Source organism: Melozone crissalis, unplaced genomic scaffold (genome assembly GCF_028551555.1).
Source record: "Melozone crissalis strain CALT ecotype California unplaced genomic scaffold, PUWL_Pcris_2 ptg000023l_1, whole genome shotgun sequence".
Taxonomy (NCBI): Eukaryota; Metazoa; Chordata; class Aves; order Passeriformes; family Passerellidae; genus Melozone; species Melozone crissalis.
Window position 1 is genome coordinate 36,461,748 of NW_026535801.1, and position 18,295 is coordinate 36,480,042.

Sequence of the window (18,295 nt, forward strand, 5' to 3'; positions counted from 1 at the left end):
ATTTAAAGTAAAATAGAATATAACTAGAGAATCACTGGACAAATATTTCTGACAAAAATCTTACACTCACCATAAAAATATAAAATTCTTATAAAAGACTAGTTAATAATAATTACATAACAGAAAAACTTATAAAATTTCTTCTAAGCTGACCATAAAAGCCAAAGTAGAAGATAAAGCCTGAGAGACTTTTCTGAAAACAGGCTAGCAACCAATTCTGACTTACTTTACTGTTTAAGAAATAGTTCTATCACAGTTGAATATAATTCTTCTCTACCTTTTACTAAATTATAGCAAGGAAACATCAGAACTGTTGACATCTAAGGAGTTCTAGAATTTACAGTTCCCATCAACTGTGAATGACCAAACGAAAGTGAACAGAAAACTGAGATAATTTTTACATCTGATTATCTGATGGAGCAGTCAAGTAGTCTCTCATGCTCTTTATTCTTTGGCTTAGAGGACATCAGTTTCACTTTCCAAAATTTCAGGCAGTGAATATTGATTTTTTTACAAATGTTTGGAATAGTAGAAACACTCACTTCCTTTTTCCACTCTTTCCTGTAACTCCAAAAAAGCTTTAGCTGATTGATCTCATCATAAATGACATACAGTACTAATATTGTATGTCTAATACTAATTATTACCCTAATTAATACTAATTAACCCCACAGCAAGCACTGTGGTGTGAATCAGTTTTAAACAGAAGAGGAAGACTCATTGTTCCTCTTTCTTTGTCAAGCACTGCAAAACCAGATTATTTTGTATGAATTTAAAGTAAAGGCAGGTTAGTCATAACAAAGCACCTGTGTTTCCTCTGCAGCTATTTGAAAACATTTCATCCCATTGCAAACCCATTAGTAAGAAAGGAATATATTCTGTTAAAGCTAAAACATTTACTTTTGGGATTCCTTTCTCTTCCTCCCAGAGCTGGGCAAGTTCCTTGCAATTCCTCCTCTTACACACATGCTGGCAACTCTGATTCTCTAGTGGTATTTCATTTTACCCATAAACCATGGATTTTCTGACACTGAATGCTAATCCCAAACAACTAGATGAGAAAAGGGGCAAGAAAGAGGAGGCAGGAAGGAGAAGGATTGCACAGGCCTTTCAGAAAGCTGCAGAAAACAGGAGGAAAAAACACAGGTAGGTAATAAAAGGGAAAAAAGAGGGGGCTGGCAACAGATCAGAAGTGGTGGGAAATAAAAATTATTAGATACTTGAAGACAAAAATGACAATATATAACATAATAAAGGAAGATAAAGTGCTGCATGAACTTAAGAGAAGAGCCACAGGAGGGAACATGGTTATGTAGACGCACAAGAACCATGACAGACTCAAAGTATATCTGTCTCTCTCTGTCCTGCATTCTGTATCAATTTTGATCCAAGAATATAAATTCATAGGCTGTAAGTCATATTTGTGATACAAATGTTTACTTTTCTCTGAAAAGTGAACTCTGCTTCCCTTATATTTTCCGAGCACATTTACTTAAGCGTAAAAATATGCTCAATTGATTTCAGGAATGAAAATCATTCCACCTAGGATTGCTGAGCTACAGAACCTGAAGCCATACAGAAGTGAAGCCCAGATCCCTTGGCTCTTATTGAAACACAAGGTTTTCCAAATAGAAAAGCAAATACAATAACACGAATAATAATAAAAAAGGTCTCATTGGTGGGTGGTAAAACCAACGTACCAAGAAAAAGTGTCCTTTGAAGGACAAATTTGACCCCTTCTAAGAAAAAACAAAATTATCAAAGTTATAAAAAAATAGATATATATCAAAATATCAAATTTATCAGTGCCCTATCATGTCCAGAAGATGGTTGATCACTTACAAGACAGAAAGGGATGTTTTCCTTTCCTTTCCAAAAACAAGGGACTGCAACCTTGCCCTGCCCTTGTACAAAATCTACAAAAACAGAAGGGGTGAAAGATCCCTGTTAGGCTCTTCCCAAAAATTCACCCAGCTAGAGTACCAGTGCTGGGAAGCCATTCCTAAAGGTAATTAATTATTGTTAAGCAACAATTTAAATTACTTTCCCTGTGGCATTAGAGCAGTTTCTGTTCAAGAATTTTGGCACCCAAACACAGAAAATTTACATGGGTGACCCAACCTGAAAAAACATTCTACACTATTTTGAATTCCACTCCCTGAAACTTGATTATCTGAACTGCAATAAAACAGAAACAAAATGCCAACTGACATCTCAATCTGAATGGAACCAGTGGTTACAAACCCTCCAAAGACAAACTGCATCAAGGAAGAACAACACTTAATAAGAAAATAGCAATTAAACCTACAAAACCAAATAAACCTGGAGATTGCTGATCTCTTCTGCAGCAATTCCTGGACCCCAATGTCCTCTTGCCAAGTGAGCTCTCTTGTACCTGTTTCTGTCTCATTTTACATTCAACTTGGAGCCTCTCTGAGACACAGTCAATACTTTTTTATTTCCTATACTACTTACTCCTGATGCTTGTTCCTTTTGCTATGCTAAAGAATTTGAAGTGCTTAGTCCATAAAATTAATAATGACTAATGACAATAAAATTATCTCTATTTAGCTTGTGACAAAGTATGTAGTTCTGACAGATATAATTAAATTTAAGTATATTACATTAAAATACTCTATTTGAAAGACGAGATATTTTACAATCATTATTACTTTTATGAAATTGACACTTGGTTTAGAAATCTAAACCTGTCAAACTCAATGAACAGCAAAAAAATATTCATGGAGTATATAGATTAAGTCTATATATAAACTCTATATATAGTTTTAGAATGTTATTATTCAGATCTTTAATTACATGTCCAGACATAAATATTTCTTTCTGCAAAATTTATATATACATCATATTGGGTTACATATGGAAGACAAAAGTGCTAGCATTCAGTGGTGGGATATTTTGCCAGTATAAAAATGTAACTGAAACATTGAAAACAGAATATTTCAAAAAACTCACACAAACTTTGTTATACATCCTCAAACTGCTATCACTATAGAAGCAGGAAATTTAGCCTTAAATCTAAACATCTTAAGGCACTCATGTGTTTGAGATATTAAATTTCACTATTAGATATAACAACACCATGAGAAAAGATGCATAAATTTTTCAAAATCTGCCTATAAAACCAATTGATAAAAAACTAGGAATACAATATTTTATTTTCCCACTTTAAAATATTTTATTGCCTTTTTTAATTCACTGTGAGCAGCTGTTTATATGCCAGTAACTCCATTGCAGTACAGAGCAGTAATAAATTACTCTCAAATATACACAAGTCACTGTTTGAGTAGAATAACTGTGTGTGTTAGTGAGTTTTAAAGATTTTTAAATTATTTTTCAGATTTACAGAGGCCTTTTACCTGCCTGCCAGCCCCTCACCTTTGACTCCTGTCTTGGTTTTGCTATCCATTCCCAGTGACCCCCAAGCCATTCTTTCTTTTATCTTTCCCTCTCCTGCCACCATCCAGCTGTGAGGACATAAACCACCGGGCCGCTTTGGTTTATCTCATTTATCTTCTACTGGAACCATGGGAGCTGTCAAACACTGACCCTGCCTTGATCAAAATCCTCCTGTTTTCCATTGTGTTGATTGGAACAGGGAGAAAACAGAAAATCTCTGGTTTATGTTCTCTGTCCTGATTGCCTCCTGACAGGAGCCGCTGCATGGAAAGTAATGCCCATCCCTTAAAATTTGTGATGGCTCAAGGAGAAGTTTGTCCAGCTCATGGAGAAGTTTCAAGTATAGTGAATTATTTTCAGAAGTCTATAATCTGAGTATGTTTCACAAGACCAGGGGAATATACAGAAACCAATCTGATGGCAACCTTTGATGCCTCAGGTTTTAGCTTTTATATTTTTCAGACTCTGTGCTGCTTTAGTGTGTGGGTCTGAGCTTCATATTAGGGGATAGTGAGCTCTCTTCACAGAGTAGGGAGACAAAACATTTCCTGCTCCAGCTGAGCACCAAGGACAAATGATCCAAATCTCAGCCCAAGAGCACAAACAACATGGGCTGAAGAGAGAAAAACAAGAAGGATGGGACTGCATGGGCTAAAGTTGGAATGGGACAATGAACTGCAAGACGCAAATGGAGCAGAAAAGTTATAAAAGCGAGAGACTTCGCGACCGGTTGTGCATCTTGTGCCCTTTTTGGTTCATCTTGGGTGCAGCCCTGGCTGGGCTCTTGTGCTGCCCAAGGTGGATCCATTGAGGAGATCCTTTTAATAACTCCTGGCTTTATTCTTTAGCTTTGTCTAGTCTCTGTTCTAGGTCAGCCTTTGCAAGGCATCACCTTCATAAACTGGTCTTCATAACCTGGAGACTGGGGAAACTTGAGTAAAGTAATTGAGTGAATTGCCTGTAATATAGGTGAATCTGAACAATTTCTCCTGAATATTGTCCTTTAAAAGAGAAGGAACCTGATAAAAAAAAAAAAATAGTCAGATTTGGGAAGACATATGGATTGGAGAATTTTATAGGAACAATTATGAAAAGTGAATCCAGAAGTCAATAATGGAGAGGAAGCAATTATCAGTTTGTGCTATCAGATGTGGCTACAATGAATAATTCTACAGACTCCTCAAAAGTTGGGAAAAAAACCAAACTGTTGCCATATCAGAACTACTTCTCATCTGCTCTGGGAAGCAAACCCTCTTTCAGACTTCTCTAATTTTTGAGTTATGAAAACCTCCGGTATAAATCTGGAATGAATTGATTTCTGTAATCATTTCTATATTAGGACAATTTTATAAACAGTTAGGCATATTCTCTTTTAAAACTCTGGTGGCAGAGTTCAGAATTGGACACAAATACTAATTTTCTACCTGCAAACTCCTTACAATGAGCAGCATTTGAAATTACAGGCACTAAAAAGTAAAGTGATTGTAATCTCCAAACTCCTTGTACTTGTTACTTCAAAACTTGCATATATACTCTCCAATTCTGAGAATTGTAAACATTCAGGAAGAAGCTGTCTCAAGAAAAGGGTGTTTTTTCAAATTGAGGTCCTCCAGGAAAGTTATTCTCTGTTAACTATATTACACCTAAAGAAGTAATTTAACAATACTAATTTAGTTAAAATGCAACACTTTTCCATTGCTTAATTTCCATGCCCCTGTCAGACGAAGGATTGTAGTGACCAACTTTTTGTTTTTACAGTATAAACCAACAACTTGACACAGTTTAAGGCCTAATCTCAGAGAAGTTTCTGTACTTCCTAAACTGGACTCTCAGATTTCCCTGTTATAGTTTCATTTTACTGAAATGCTTGTCTTCAAAAGGAAATGGGGGAATGCAGGCAGCTCTGGGATTTAGGAGCCCTTAAGGTTGGGAAAACCTGCATGGAGCAGCCAGATACCCAGGGAGCTGTGAAGCCTGCATCTCTTCTGGGCTGTGGGAACAGAAAGCAGCTAAGTCTGACAAATTCTTAAAATTTTTATTTATTTTTTCATAAAGCTCACATAAGTAAACCAGCTTAGTGCTTAGCCAGATTAGTGCTTCAATACTTGCTTAATCATTTACAGTGTACAACATTTGTGAAGGCTGCAGTGCTGAATTGGCTAAGCTCTAAAGACAGTTTATATAACCAAGCATTAAACTTCAAACAGCTCAGCAAGGTCATCGCTGCCCCAGCGCCAAGAAGAGCTCCCAAGCACTCTGAGATTTCTGGCCTAGTTAGCATGTTTTCAAAATTCTTACTACGAGTCTCTTGGCAATTGTAAAAGAGAATTTCTCTGCTGAAATGCAGAGGAATTTTACAAGAGAAAAGCAGCAGATGTCCTCCTCAAAAAGCTTTAAGGTTCAGAAGAAACAAACAAATTTTAAAAACCCCGTACTTGAAGAAATGTTAACACCAAGATCTGAATACATGTAAACTCCCATTGCATGTAATAAATACTCCATGGTTTAGCAGACAGCCTGTTAATAATTAGCCTAAAATTGTTGTGTTTATCCTAAATTATCTGATGTGGAGCACACAACTCTGCACACTGTCTTATACCATTCCTTAATAATATGAAATCCACTAATTCTGACAAGTTACTTATATTTGCTGTGTCTTTTGAAATCTCTGTGGCATTTTCTGATAGATTTTGTAACAGACAATTTAAGATCCAAAAAATCAAAGTCTCAGGAAAAAAACCGTCAGAGCAAGGCAGCCTTATCCTCAGAGGTCACAGAAACAGGTGAGAAAATGCTTAGTAGTTTGCCATTATTAGCACTTCAGATTGCATCACTCACAGCATTCCTGTTCACATTTTTTCCATTCCTCCAGGAAAATATATTTTGTGATTGCCATATCTGTGCCTTTATCCTTCTCCATTCAAAAAACAAAGGGTAAGAGCAAACTCAACCATCTCCCCCTTACTTAACTTTGACAATACAAAATGTGCAAAATGACAAAGGAAAACGGACCATGAAATCCATGTGAAAAACAAGTCTTCAAGGAGCACAGTTATCACAAGAGATAAAACCTAATCTTTCTCATTTAAGTGCTTATCATTGTGGATAACAGATATCAGAAGGCCAAGGGGGATCACAGCTCCAAACACTGAACTTCCCTGAGTTTCCCCTATTAAAATAATTATTTTACAATGGTTAAATTTTATCATCCAAAATATTTCTATTTTTGTGCTGAATCACAAAGAAATAATTTCCTTTAGTTGGTCGTTCCAGGAGAAAGCAGGGAGAAAAGGAAAAGACATTGATTAAAGGCAAATTGATCATTAAGTGTGAACTCTGCGAAACTGTCAAAGCTTTCCTTGGAGCACCCACAGGGTTGTTTCATCTGTTTCAGACACCAAGAATTCTATCACTGTCTGGTTAAATCCACAGAAACTTTTCTACAACTTCATTTCAATTTGTTAATGATGTTTTGAGTGAAACTCTGACAGCAGAAAGCGACAAGAGGCATTATGTGTGGGAAGGTGGGAGAGGATCCAGACAAGGGGCACAAAGATGATCCAAGGCTTGGGAAACTGTGAGAGCAAAGGCTGGGAGAACTGGGTTTGTTCATTCTTTAGAAGAGAAACTTGATCACCGCATTCCAGCCTTTAAAGAGGCTGCAAAGAAATGGAGACTCCCTTTTTACATGAAAAAGGCAAGGGGTGATGGGAACAGGTTGGGAACTCTAGGGAAGATTCCTGCTGGAGACAAGAGGAAAACTTTTCACAGTGAAAATACTGAGCCATAATCTTCCCAAGGAAATGGTGGATTGGACACTTGTAAGAAGCAGCTGGACATGGTTGTGGGTCATCTAGACCATGCTTTTCCCAGAAAAGATTGGACTAGGTGATCTGTGAGGCTGGACTAGGTGATCCATGAGGTCTCTTCCAACCTCATCCTCCACAGTGATTGCCTAAGGAAAAAACCTTGCTTCCACATCATTTAAATACATCAGGATCTTTCTACCAAAGCTCAATTCTTATGGCTTGAATATTTATACGCCATCTGGACTTCAAAGAGATGTGTCCTCAAAAGCAGCATGATAGCAGCTTTACACAAAGTCACTATTGCTTTTGGAGCTTGCCTCACATACTTCACTGGTACCAAATTTGGATAAATTTGCTGTGGCATTGTGACGAATTTCCTTCTTCTCCAGGATCAGGCATCCTCAGAAGAAGACATTAACTCTGCAGATATAAAGCAGTTGATTCTGATTTTATCCAGTTGTGCAGGAGAATCCCACAGGCTAGAGACCAAGGCAATGGACACTGAAGATGGTCTGGCTGGAATTTTGCAGCTATCTCCTGAATTTAGTGACATGAGGACATTTTTGGGGAAAGAAAAATCCTGAAACTCTCAGGCTGAAAGGGAAGTCTGTGAAAGGTTTGACCACTGTGGTCAGTTTAGGGCTAAGAGAGAAATATTGGCTACTATTTACTTCTTTCCTTTGAAAGTTCCAGAAAGAAGAGTAAGAGGATAATTTTATGAGAACAAAAAGCAGGATAGCAGCACAGGGAATGACATCAAGAGGAGTAGGGAGCTTTGCTTCCTCTGTCAGAAGAGCAGAATGTCAGGGCTATATCTGAGTGAGGGCTGCTTAGGTGAGCAGGTTACAACTGACCAGTGTTCATCCCAAAAAAACCATGGACATTATGCTGAGATTAATGGGAATATTTACAGCTCTCGTAGCTACTGCTAGAGTGTCTCCAATCTACCATCTCAGACAACTGACATTGAATTATTCATTATGCATTTATAACCTATAATTCATGAATGCAAGGGCTAGAAAACTTGTTGGTTTCCATTTTTTATTTCATGGTGAACTTTTGCTCTGAAAATAAAGTAGTTATTTCATCAGTTGTGGTTTGGAGAAGACCTGGAGGCACCCAGTATGAGATAAAAGCCCAAAAAAAGCCCAGATCCATGAAGTTTTACCAGAAATACAGCAATGCTGAGATTTGGGTAAAGCTTGAGGAAGGAGCTCAGGTAACAATTTCATCTCAAATAAAACCCCCCAAAAAACTTAGTAGACTGATACTATTTCATATATTTGAATTAAAATGAAAGCTCTTTAATTATACAATTTGGAATATGAGAACAATTCATCATAGTGTAGAATTTTACTTTTTTTTTGCATACTTTACAGATAAATGACACAAGCTGTTTAATTATCTGTCAGGTGAGAAGCAAAACACAGGGATAAAGATTAGTTCATTACATAAGTATTTCAAAAGTTGTTATTTCACCCATCTACCAGGAAAGCCAGAAATTACATTTGAAATACTGGTCTCATGCTGAGCAGACTATAAGCTTTTCCAGGCTTTCTGAGGTAGAAGAAAAGGCTGATTTTAGCCCCCTATTCTGACAGAGCACAGAGGATCTATTCCTTCTAATTTTAACAGCAAGTTTCTCTCACTTTGTGATTTAATCAAGAACCTGTCTATATATGCCAGGGTATAAAATTGAAAGAGTGCCTCAGATTACTGCTTGTGTTCCTAGAGCTTCTTTTTCTATTTGACATTTTTCCCACAAACACATAGCACTGCAAGTTTAAAAATTATTCATATCAATAGCAGAGAAAGAAAATGAAGAGCAGATTTTAAAATATTGATAAAAGGAAAAAAAATCGCAAAAAAGTTTGGAAAAAGGTTTTAAAGGACAATTTTTACATAACTGTACATAACATTGAAAGCATCAAAAAGAAAAACAACTGAAATGTTGACCAACCTTTATGTCTGTGAGATCCATCCATGTCAGAAAACTCAATGTGATTCTCATCAGCCCAGTACAGTCTGTGGTTGACGTAGTCTATGGTGAGAGCCATAGGTCTGGAAATCTGGGTTTCTATAACCACAGCTTGCCTGGATCCATCCATCCCAACACGGCCAATGTGAGGGGACTCACAGCAATCGATCCAGTACAGGTATCTGTGGAACAAAACCCAGCAGCTGAGTAACTGCGATGCTTCAGGTTTAGTTTTTATATTTTTCAGATTCTGTGCTGCTTTAGTGTGTAGTTCTGAGCTTCATATTAAGGGATAGTAAGCTCTCTTCACAGAGTAGGGAGACAAAACAATTCCTGCTCTAGGTGGGCACCAAGGACAAATGATCCAAATCTCAGGCCCAAGAGCACAAACAATGTAGGCTGAGGAGAGATAAACAAGAAGGATGGGACTTCACAAGCTAAAGCTGTAATAGGACAATGAACTCCAGTATGCAAATGGAGCAGAACTTATAAAGTGAGAGACCTCGTGACTGATCATTCCATTTGTGCCCATTTTGGTTCATCTTGGGTGCAGCCCTGGCTGAGCTCTTGTGCTGCCCAACATGGATCTATTGAGGCCTCCTTCTAATAAATCCCTACTTTATTCTTTAGTTTTGTCTAGTCTCTGTTCTAGGTCGGCCTTCACAGGGCATCAGCAGCAATAATTGACCCGAGAGGTTGAGGCTGCCCCATCCCTGAAAGTGTCCAGGCTGGATGGGGCTTTAAGCAACCTGGGGTAGTGAATGGCATCCCTGCCTATCCTGGGGGTTTGAAACTGGATGATCTTTAGGTCTCTTATTAATCAAGCCATTCCGTGGCTCAATGCTTAATTTATTTAGTTGATCTCAAGAATAAATCAGTAATTACGCTACAATATTTCCACCTTCCAGATAAATCTTTGTGTTCTTTCTCAACCTGTTTGTAAATAGGTGTGCTGAATGTAAAGGGTTTGAATAGGAATCCCCATGGTAGGTGTGATTTTATTAAATTGATTATGGACTAATAAAATGTGCATTTAAATGGCTTAGTCTTGACACCTTAGAATTTGAAGCACCACCCAAACTGGACTTTGTGAAAGTCACATCCTGCATAAATGGCATCATTAATAAATTTATCAGAAATATGGTATTACATCTACTTTTTTTTTTATATGCATGTTACAAAACATTTTTTTGCTGTTATGCAGCCACACAATGCAATTTGAATTGCTTCAGGAAGTACTAGCTGCAAAACATTAAAACAGTTTCTCGCACAGAGGGTTTAAAAATGGGCGAAACACTGAGAAAGACTGTCAGAAAGCTGAGCAGCAATTTTCCCCTCAACATGCCATTTAACCACAATGCAGACCACGTTTGCCATAAAGGAAGAAAATCCCATTATTTAGTACATGGACGCATGTGGCTGCTGTTGTGTGCCATTACTCAGATCCTCAGGACAGATCTTTCCAGCTGGGAAGTTGATTCTGCTCTACAGGCTTTGGACAGGCTCTCCAAAACCCAGATGCAGCTCATATCCTTGATAACCACCTGGAACAGAGTTTGTGTGCAGGAGGAGATGGTGGCCCTAAGAACAGTGACAGGTATCCTACAACACACAGGTGCAGTGTGCTGGCACCCAGCCTGCTCCACACAAGCAGCACACAGAGGAAACTTCCTCCACTCTCTCCAGCAGAAAATGTTTTCTTTGGAAACAAACTGCATGGCAGCAGCAGGATAATTCACTAAGCATTTCTCATTTGTGAGGAAAAAAAAAAAAAAACCCAAAAACCCAAGATTCAAGTAACACCATTTCAAATTTTAACTCTGAATTTAAGTTGTTATTTCCAGCAAAATTATATATTGAAATAAATGAAAAGGCATATGTTTAGAAATAAAAATGTAAAAACAGCTTTGGAAAGCTGTCTATACACAGCAAAAAAACCCCCAGCAAAACAGTAAGATATATAAATACATAGGCATAATAACTAAGTCTTCCTGAAAGACTGGGACTATGTGTACTAACTTTGTACAGAGATTTTTGCATACTCTGGGATGCCCAGGCAACCACAGAAAGATCCCATATATTCATATCTTGAAAACATTAAATAAAGGTTTGCAACCTCCCTCCCCAATTTTACAGGGAAAAAAGGGTATAGTTGCAAGAAAATTAAATTCTAGTTCTAAGAAATAGTAGAGAATAGCTTTTATCTTGAAAAAAAAATAGTAAACTGGATAGGTTATATTTTTATGCAACGAAAAACACTGCTTTTGTTTGCCTAGGTAGGGTCCAGACCAACACAACAACTTTCTCCTATCACTGAATATTATATTAAAAAAGCCGAAACCAACAAACAACTAAGTATTATTTGCTATGTATTTTTTGAATTAAAAAAATTAATATCAAATGAGGATTAAGTAGGAAGTACTGAAAATTGGCTGCTTCATACCCAGCTTGAGGATCTAAGGACAGATCTCTGGGAAACTTCACTCTCTTGCTCACGAGCACAGTTGGGTACAAGCCATTGAGTTTGGACACCTCAATAATTCTCTTTTCAGTATCAGACCAATAGAGATTCTTCCCAATCCAATCGACTGCCAGGGCATTGGGAACAGCTGTATTGTGAACTACCTGGAAAAGCAAAAATTACGTTAATAATTTATCTAAATAACTGGGAAAAGGAACAATAATTTGAGGTCAGGAATTACGTTAATTATTTATCTAAATAACTGGAAAAAGGAACAATAATTCTGATGCCAGGATATTGAGAGACTGGATATTTGGTACAGTGACATAAAGCATGTAAAAATTGGGTATTATTCACTGCTAAACACTGACACTTCTCAGGTAATGACACTTCTTGAATAGCTACAACATTGTGACACTTTTCTCCTAGTGAGGGAGAATGGAGCATCCTATGATATTGTAAAGAGGAAATTAACAACTTCTCTGCATTATGCAAAAAATGTAAACTTTTGATCTTTCATTTCTCATCTTAGTACCTAGTTTTCTCTGAATTTTAAATAAATAAATAAATCAAACTTTTCTCTCTTTTATTTCATACTCCATTTTTTGTTCCACAGAACAGAGTGGAGATGTGGCTGCTCTCCCCACAGTGTGCCCTTGAGCACATCTGCTGCTCGTCTCCCCATTTCTCTCTGCAGTCTCCATCAGCATATCCTTCATTTTAATGTCACAGTAGTGCCATATGTCATCGTGACAGAGAGACCAGGAGAGCACTCAGAGGTACTGGCTGGAAAGGAAATACTGTGCTTTTATTTCCAGCATTCATGTGGCAGATGAATGAGGAACTTCCCAAGAATTAGTTGAATTTTAAAAATGCTACATTGCTAAGAGACAAAAGCAATTTAGTCACCTACTGGAAAATCTACAGACTACTGACAGGGATGTGTTATTCTCAGGGTTTTGGATGACTTGGATCATTCTGGAACTTGAACAAATTCCTCTAGATATATTACAAATATGTGATTACAAATCTCATCATGGCATGAGTCAGCCTGGCTTGTCTGGGAGTACTTCATGTCAAGTGTTCAGTAATATTTGAATATTCACAATCATTTGAGTCCAATTTCTTCTAGGCTTGAAAATTCTATTCCTGAGAAGATCTATCCTGACCTATTTCATTCCTGATTAAGGTTTGTGCAACTAGAACTTCAGAAAAAAACCCCACAGATCAGAAAGAAATACTTGAAAATGTATGATATTTCTTAAGCACTAATAATGGATTTTAGATCTATCCTGACATATTTCATTCCTGATTAAGGTTTGTGCAACTAGAACTTCAGAAAAAAACCCCACAGATCAGAAAGCAATACTTGAAAATGTGTATTTCTTAAGCACTAATAATGGGTTTATTACTGTGTTGTACATTCTAATTTACTGTTATCTTCATCACCAACAGCATTTGCACCAGAGTTTAAGCTTCATGTATAAACCTGTATTATGTAAAACTGAATGTGCTAGTTTTAAATTTATTTACCATCTGAAGACATGGAAAAGCCTTCAAGATAAGAGGGGCTATGGTGAGATGCTTTAAATCAATTTTATAGTTATGAATATGTAAAAGCACCTTCACATGTTGTTACATAATTTATCACCTTAAAAATCTTTTTGAAAAGTTAAATTCCAGGTTACACTGCTTTTTTTAATGGGAATAAGAGGTTCTAATTTCTAAAACCTCCACACTACCAGCTTCACCAGTCTATAAATGTGTAATTGCAGCAACTGCTGCACTGGCACAAGGGACATTTCATGCAGAAATGGATAACTCTGAAATTGCAGGTAGCGGTTTAGCTGTCTAAATAACACACTGAAGCATCAACCAAAATAATGAGTTTCTCTTTCTGATGGCTTTTCCTTTGGAGAGCCACTTCAGCCTGTCCCAGCCACTGAGACCTCCAGTGTGGCCCTTCATGTGCATGGCCCAGCTCTTGACTGCATTTCCCACCAACATTTGGATCCAAACTCTCCGTAAAACTCTGTTCTAACAGCTGAACACAGCCATGTGAAAAAGCTGTCATTTCAATTCTCTAAGTATCTCCTCCATGGGCAGAGGCAGAAGAAAAATGAGATGCCATGAGGCTTCCCAGAGCTGGTGTGCTGAAGAAATGCCATCTCCTGCAAGGGGAATCCGAGGCAATACATCAAATGGCATCACTTACACTGAGAGCTGATCTATTTATAGCAAAAAATAACACAACAAGTGAGAAGATAATAAAACGAGAGATTCATCAGGGGAAAAATCATAAAAACTACCTCTCGTGAAAAAACAACCCCATTAAAAGATGCAAACAGGTTTGCTAGATAACAAATAGTAATACCAGCATTTAAATAACTAAATAAAAAACTATAATACTTTCATTTGAACTAATTTTTAATAATGTCAGTTATTAAGTATGTCCTATAGCAACCTAAAAAGAAAGTCAGAGTCACAAAAATTTGGCACTGCATAAAAGGTTACTGAAAGACTATTAGACAGATACAGTATATAATTCTTGTTAATTTTTTTCACCTTTTTTTTTAGCTTTCAGAGGCCAAATCTGGGCCAAGTTTTCACACAAAACCCCAGTTTTTTGTATGAAAATGAAATTGACCTATTTTTATGATTCTTGCATTGGATATGGCATCCTATATGACTAAAATTTTCATCAACATGACACTTGTGCAAATTGCAGATTGATGGAGAAATGAAATATGCTCCATGTCTTCATCCTAATTTTCTTCTAGTGGTTGTTCAACTTTTTGAAACATTTTCTTATAAATGAATAAACCTTCTGAAACCTTTTCTTATAAATGAAGAAAACTTTCCTTAAAAAATAAAATTAATAATGAATCAGTAGAAAGCACTGTTTTGATAGTTTTCTACCTGGTTATTGGAACATTTTTAACAGGGAAAAATTCTTTTTTGTGAAATAATGAGGATTAGAAATAAAGAGTCTGAGTAATCCCCAACCCTTACATAATACTGAATCATCCAGAAGGGACAGAAGCTGAGGAGGATGCTTTGGAAACTGTTTAAGGACAATAAGTATGACTCAAGGATTTAATGGATTTTGAACCCCCACTTTCCAGTTTTCTATTTATTTCCCCACACTGAGTGCATGCTGGATTTTACTTTCACCCCAAAGCAATCAGATTTTCCAGAAGATTTTCATCCACTTGCTTTTTTTTTTTCTTTTTAAGAACAATTATTTTGGTGTGAAGGATGCAAACTAGGTTCCTTGGAGCCAGTGATTTTCAAACCCTAACTCACATAAGGAGCAAAGCTGACGTGCTCTGAGGTTGTGTCAGTCCACACACCAAGCTGAGAATGAAAACCACAAATCTTTTCTCTCTGCGTGTTTATCGGTGTGCAGAGAGGGAAGAAAACTCACAGGATATGTTGTTGCTCATTTAGGTCCCTGTTTCAGAAGGTCAGACATAATAGAATCAACAAAGAATTCCTTACTGCTTATCATCAGTTCTGGGAAAATGTTCACACAAGTCAACAAATGTGCTTTATAGTGGATTTGTGAACTTAATCCACTACAGAGGCAGAACAGGGTGTGCAGAAATGGGAGTGCACTTTTACCCTTCACAGCAAAGACACTGAGTTATTTTAATTATCAGTGCAGTGGAGGTGAAACAAAAACAAACTGAAGATCACAGGAAATGTTACATAGGAAGAAATAACACACCAGTGTATTTACACAGCTTACACCTAATTATAGCTCTCTTTTTGCTTTGGCATCCTGGAAGCCACATGCAACTGCCAATTCAGTAAACTGTCAGATAAGTCATAAGGAATTTAGCTCCTAAATGCAGTTCTCCTTGTCCCTATCTTTACTTCAAATAAGATACAAATGCAATTAAATTTTACTAGGACTCACTAGCTCATGCTGCGTTTGTATTCATACGCCAAAGCCTCACAATCTGGGTTAAATGTATGAGGGAGCATTTCCCAAAGCACTCAAAAAATTTAATTCTAGTAGTGACATTATTAATCCTCAATTACCTTGATGTCACTTCCATTTAAAGACATTCTGTTTATGCGGCTGCCATTTGGTCTGCTGGAATCAATCCAATAAATGAACTCTTCTCTGTAGTCAAAGTCTATTGCAATCACATTGTTCAGCCCCTAAAAACAGAGAAAAAATGTCCATTTATTCAAATGTGTGAACACAAACTGCTGGATAGCATTCAGAATGCAAAACACAGTTAATATTCCTAATGCTTTATTTTACTGTCTGCATATTTCTGAAGCACTTTCCTCTCTTTTCCATACATTGCTTGTAAACAGAGTAAGACAAAGACTGTAACAGAAATAAATGTGGTGCCAAATTAACTGTGTCACTTCAAAAAAATACAGATGATACATGAAACTGAATGAGGCTCCTGTGTTTTTCTATACTCTTATTTAAATGAAATTTGGCAGTAAATACTTCTAATTTTTTATCAGTTTCACTGCTGATAACTACCTTTGACCTTTCTTTGGCAAATTAAATAGGAGAATCAGAAATTATATATTTACAGTATAAGCTTCATGACATATAAATAATGAAAAAAAATCCTTAGTAATATAAATTAATCAGGAATCCAAAATGGTGGTGGTGCAGAAAGACATTAATGTTAATTCCTGAATGAGGAGGTTTTGACTTCTTAGATGCTATATTATAGGTACTCTTATATATGTATTTATATATATATGTGCGTGTGGATACACACAGACACTGGTAGACACAAAAAGCATGAAAGTTGGAGATCCAGCAGGAATCTCGGAATCTCCTATGGCTCCAATTACAAAGCCAACACATTTTGAGAGAGTGGTGATTATATCTGAGGTACTCCAACACGCTGGGAGGAGCAGTCGTACAATAATGGCTTTTCATTCCAAATGGCTGATAAGGAAGAAGGGGCTTGCATTCAGATGATGGCTCTTATTTCCTTATCTGCCCCATAACCTGCTGAATATTCTGATAGGTACTGAAATCACAATTATTCCTAATATGCCAGGTTGTTGTTATCAATGAAATACGGGGCAGCAGCAGTGAAAGGAACGGATGCGGTCTGTATTGCCTCTATAAATTCAAGGTCAGTTAATCAATTCCCTTATCAGCCCAATGGCATCCTGCTCTCAGGTAGATCAGCAGCCTCCCTGTTTAGTGTAATTCATTGCTGGGAAGGGGTGTGCTGGACCAGCCAGCTCCAAAGTAAACAACTAAGGAAAATATTTAATTGTACAGAAACTGATACATGGCTTATCCGCCATCTACTGCTGTGTAATTACTGTAAATCTACCTTTTGATCAAAATGTAGAGGAAAAGAGGGGTTAGGCTGCACAAATCATCATTGTAAAAAACCTGAAACAATTCAGTGTAGGAAGACCACTCTCATTTGTCAAAAATATCATACACATGCAGACACTTTTCACAAAACCAGCTGCAGCTCTGTCAGTCGTAACTGGGCTGCAAAACACTTCTCCTGCCTCTTTTCCTCCTGTTGGTATAATTGCATCTACAGAGAAATTCCCACCCCAAATTCTTACTTAACCAAGAAGACAACGGGTCAACAAACACAAAATAATGCTTCACACAATTTTATAACATTCTATAAATCAAAGTCAGCAATTTTTAAAAAAATATGGCCTTATCTCTATATATTCCACAACACTGTAAAAGTTTCCTAAAGAATCAAGACTAATACAGAGAATTGACTGCCTGCACATCTTTGGTTTCAAGTGTTATATTTTGGGTCAGTTTAATTTCAGTTTTTATCAGAACAGCAACTGCAGGCAAAGAATTCTGCACATCTGTAACAGGGTTCTCTGTCCAGATATAATTTCCTCTTTATCATATACATATCTCACTTAAGCCCTCCTAGCATAATTCTCTGTCATTTCACAAGCAATCTGCTTTTTAGAAGAAATAGGGAAGATTTCAAATGGCATCAGCTGCCTTAGTCTCTCATCTTAAACCTGTGGGCTTGTTTCTGTTACACACAGCACACAATATATCCTTGGCTGTGATTTGTGTTCCCTTGGTGTCCCACTTAAAAACAGGGAGATAAAAATCACAAATAATGAGGAGGAAGATTATCTACTCTGCCTATTGAAACCCTGAGGATTTTGATGACTAGGAGTGAAGGAAATGGAAACAAAGACGATACATGAGACACAATTCAAACAGTTGTACTGTTTATGTGTATTTGGGAAAAAAAAAAAAAAAAAAGAAAGAAAAGAAAATAGAGGAAAAAGCTGGCACATAACTCAGAGAAGACTGAAAGAACTCATACTTTCAGCTCCTTTATTCTGAGTTTATATGGACAACTATTAGAATGGTAATCACAGAACAAATACACAGAGAGAAGGGTGGGTTTGCTCCTCTGCCAGAGCCACTCTGGTGTTTGCCAGACATGCAGGAAAGAGCCAAATCCATCATGGCACTACAAGGAAGGACACAAGGACGTCCTTAGGAGGGACACAACCCCTCTGTCCTGCTGGTAAAGATCCCTCTTTGGCTTTCACATCAAATGCTGCCTTTGCAGGAGCAAAGACCAGTGGGTTCAACAGCAGAGGTGTTTGTCAGCCCAGTGAATGAAT

At 37.2% G+C, this 18,295-nt stretch overlaps 1 protein-coding gene across 5 annotated transcripts in view; it reads right to left on the bottom strand.

Moving 5' to 3' along the window:
• The window catches only part of LRP1B (LDL receptor related protein 1B), a 641,000-nt gene that overhangs the window by 82,803 nt on the left and 539,902 nt on the right, over positions 1-18,295 (bottom strand). For all 5 annotated transcript variants that reach the window (XM_054278342.1, XM_054278341.1, XM_054278340.1 and 2 more), the window contains 3 exons: positions 15,713-15,835; positions 11,648-11,829; positions 9,187-9,386 (listed from right to left, as the gene is read on the bottom strand). In XM_054278342.1, coding sequence (XP_054134317.1) covers positions 9,187-9,386; positions 11,648-11,829; positions 15,713-15,835 — 505 coding nt within the window. The remainder of the gene's footprint in view (positions 1-9,186; positions 9,387-11,647; positions 11,830-15,712; positions 15,836-18,295) is intronic.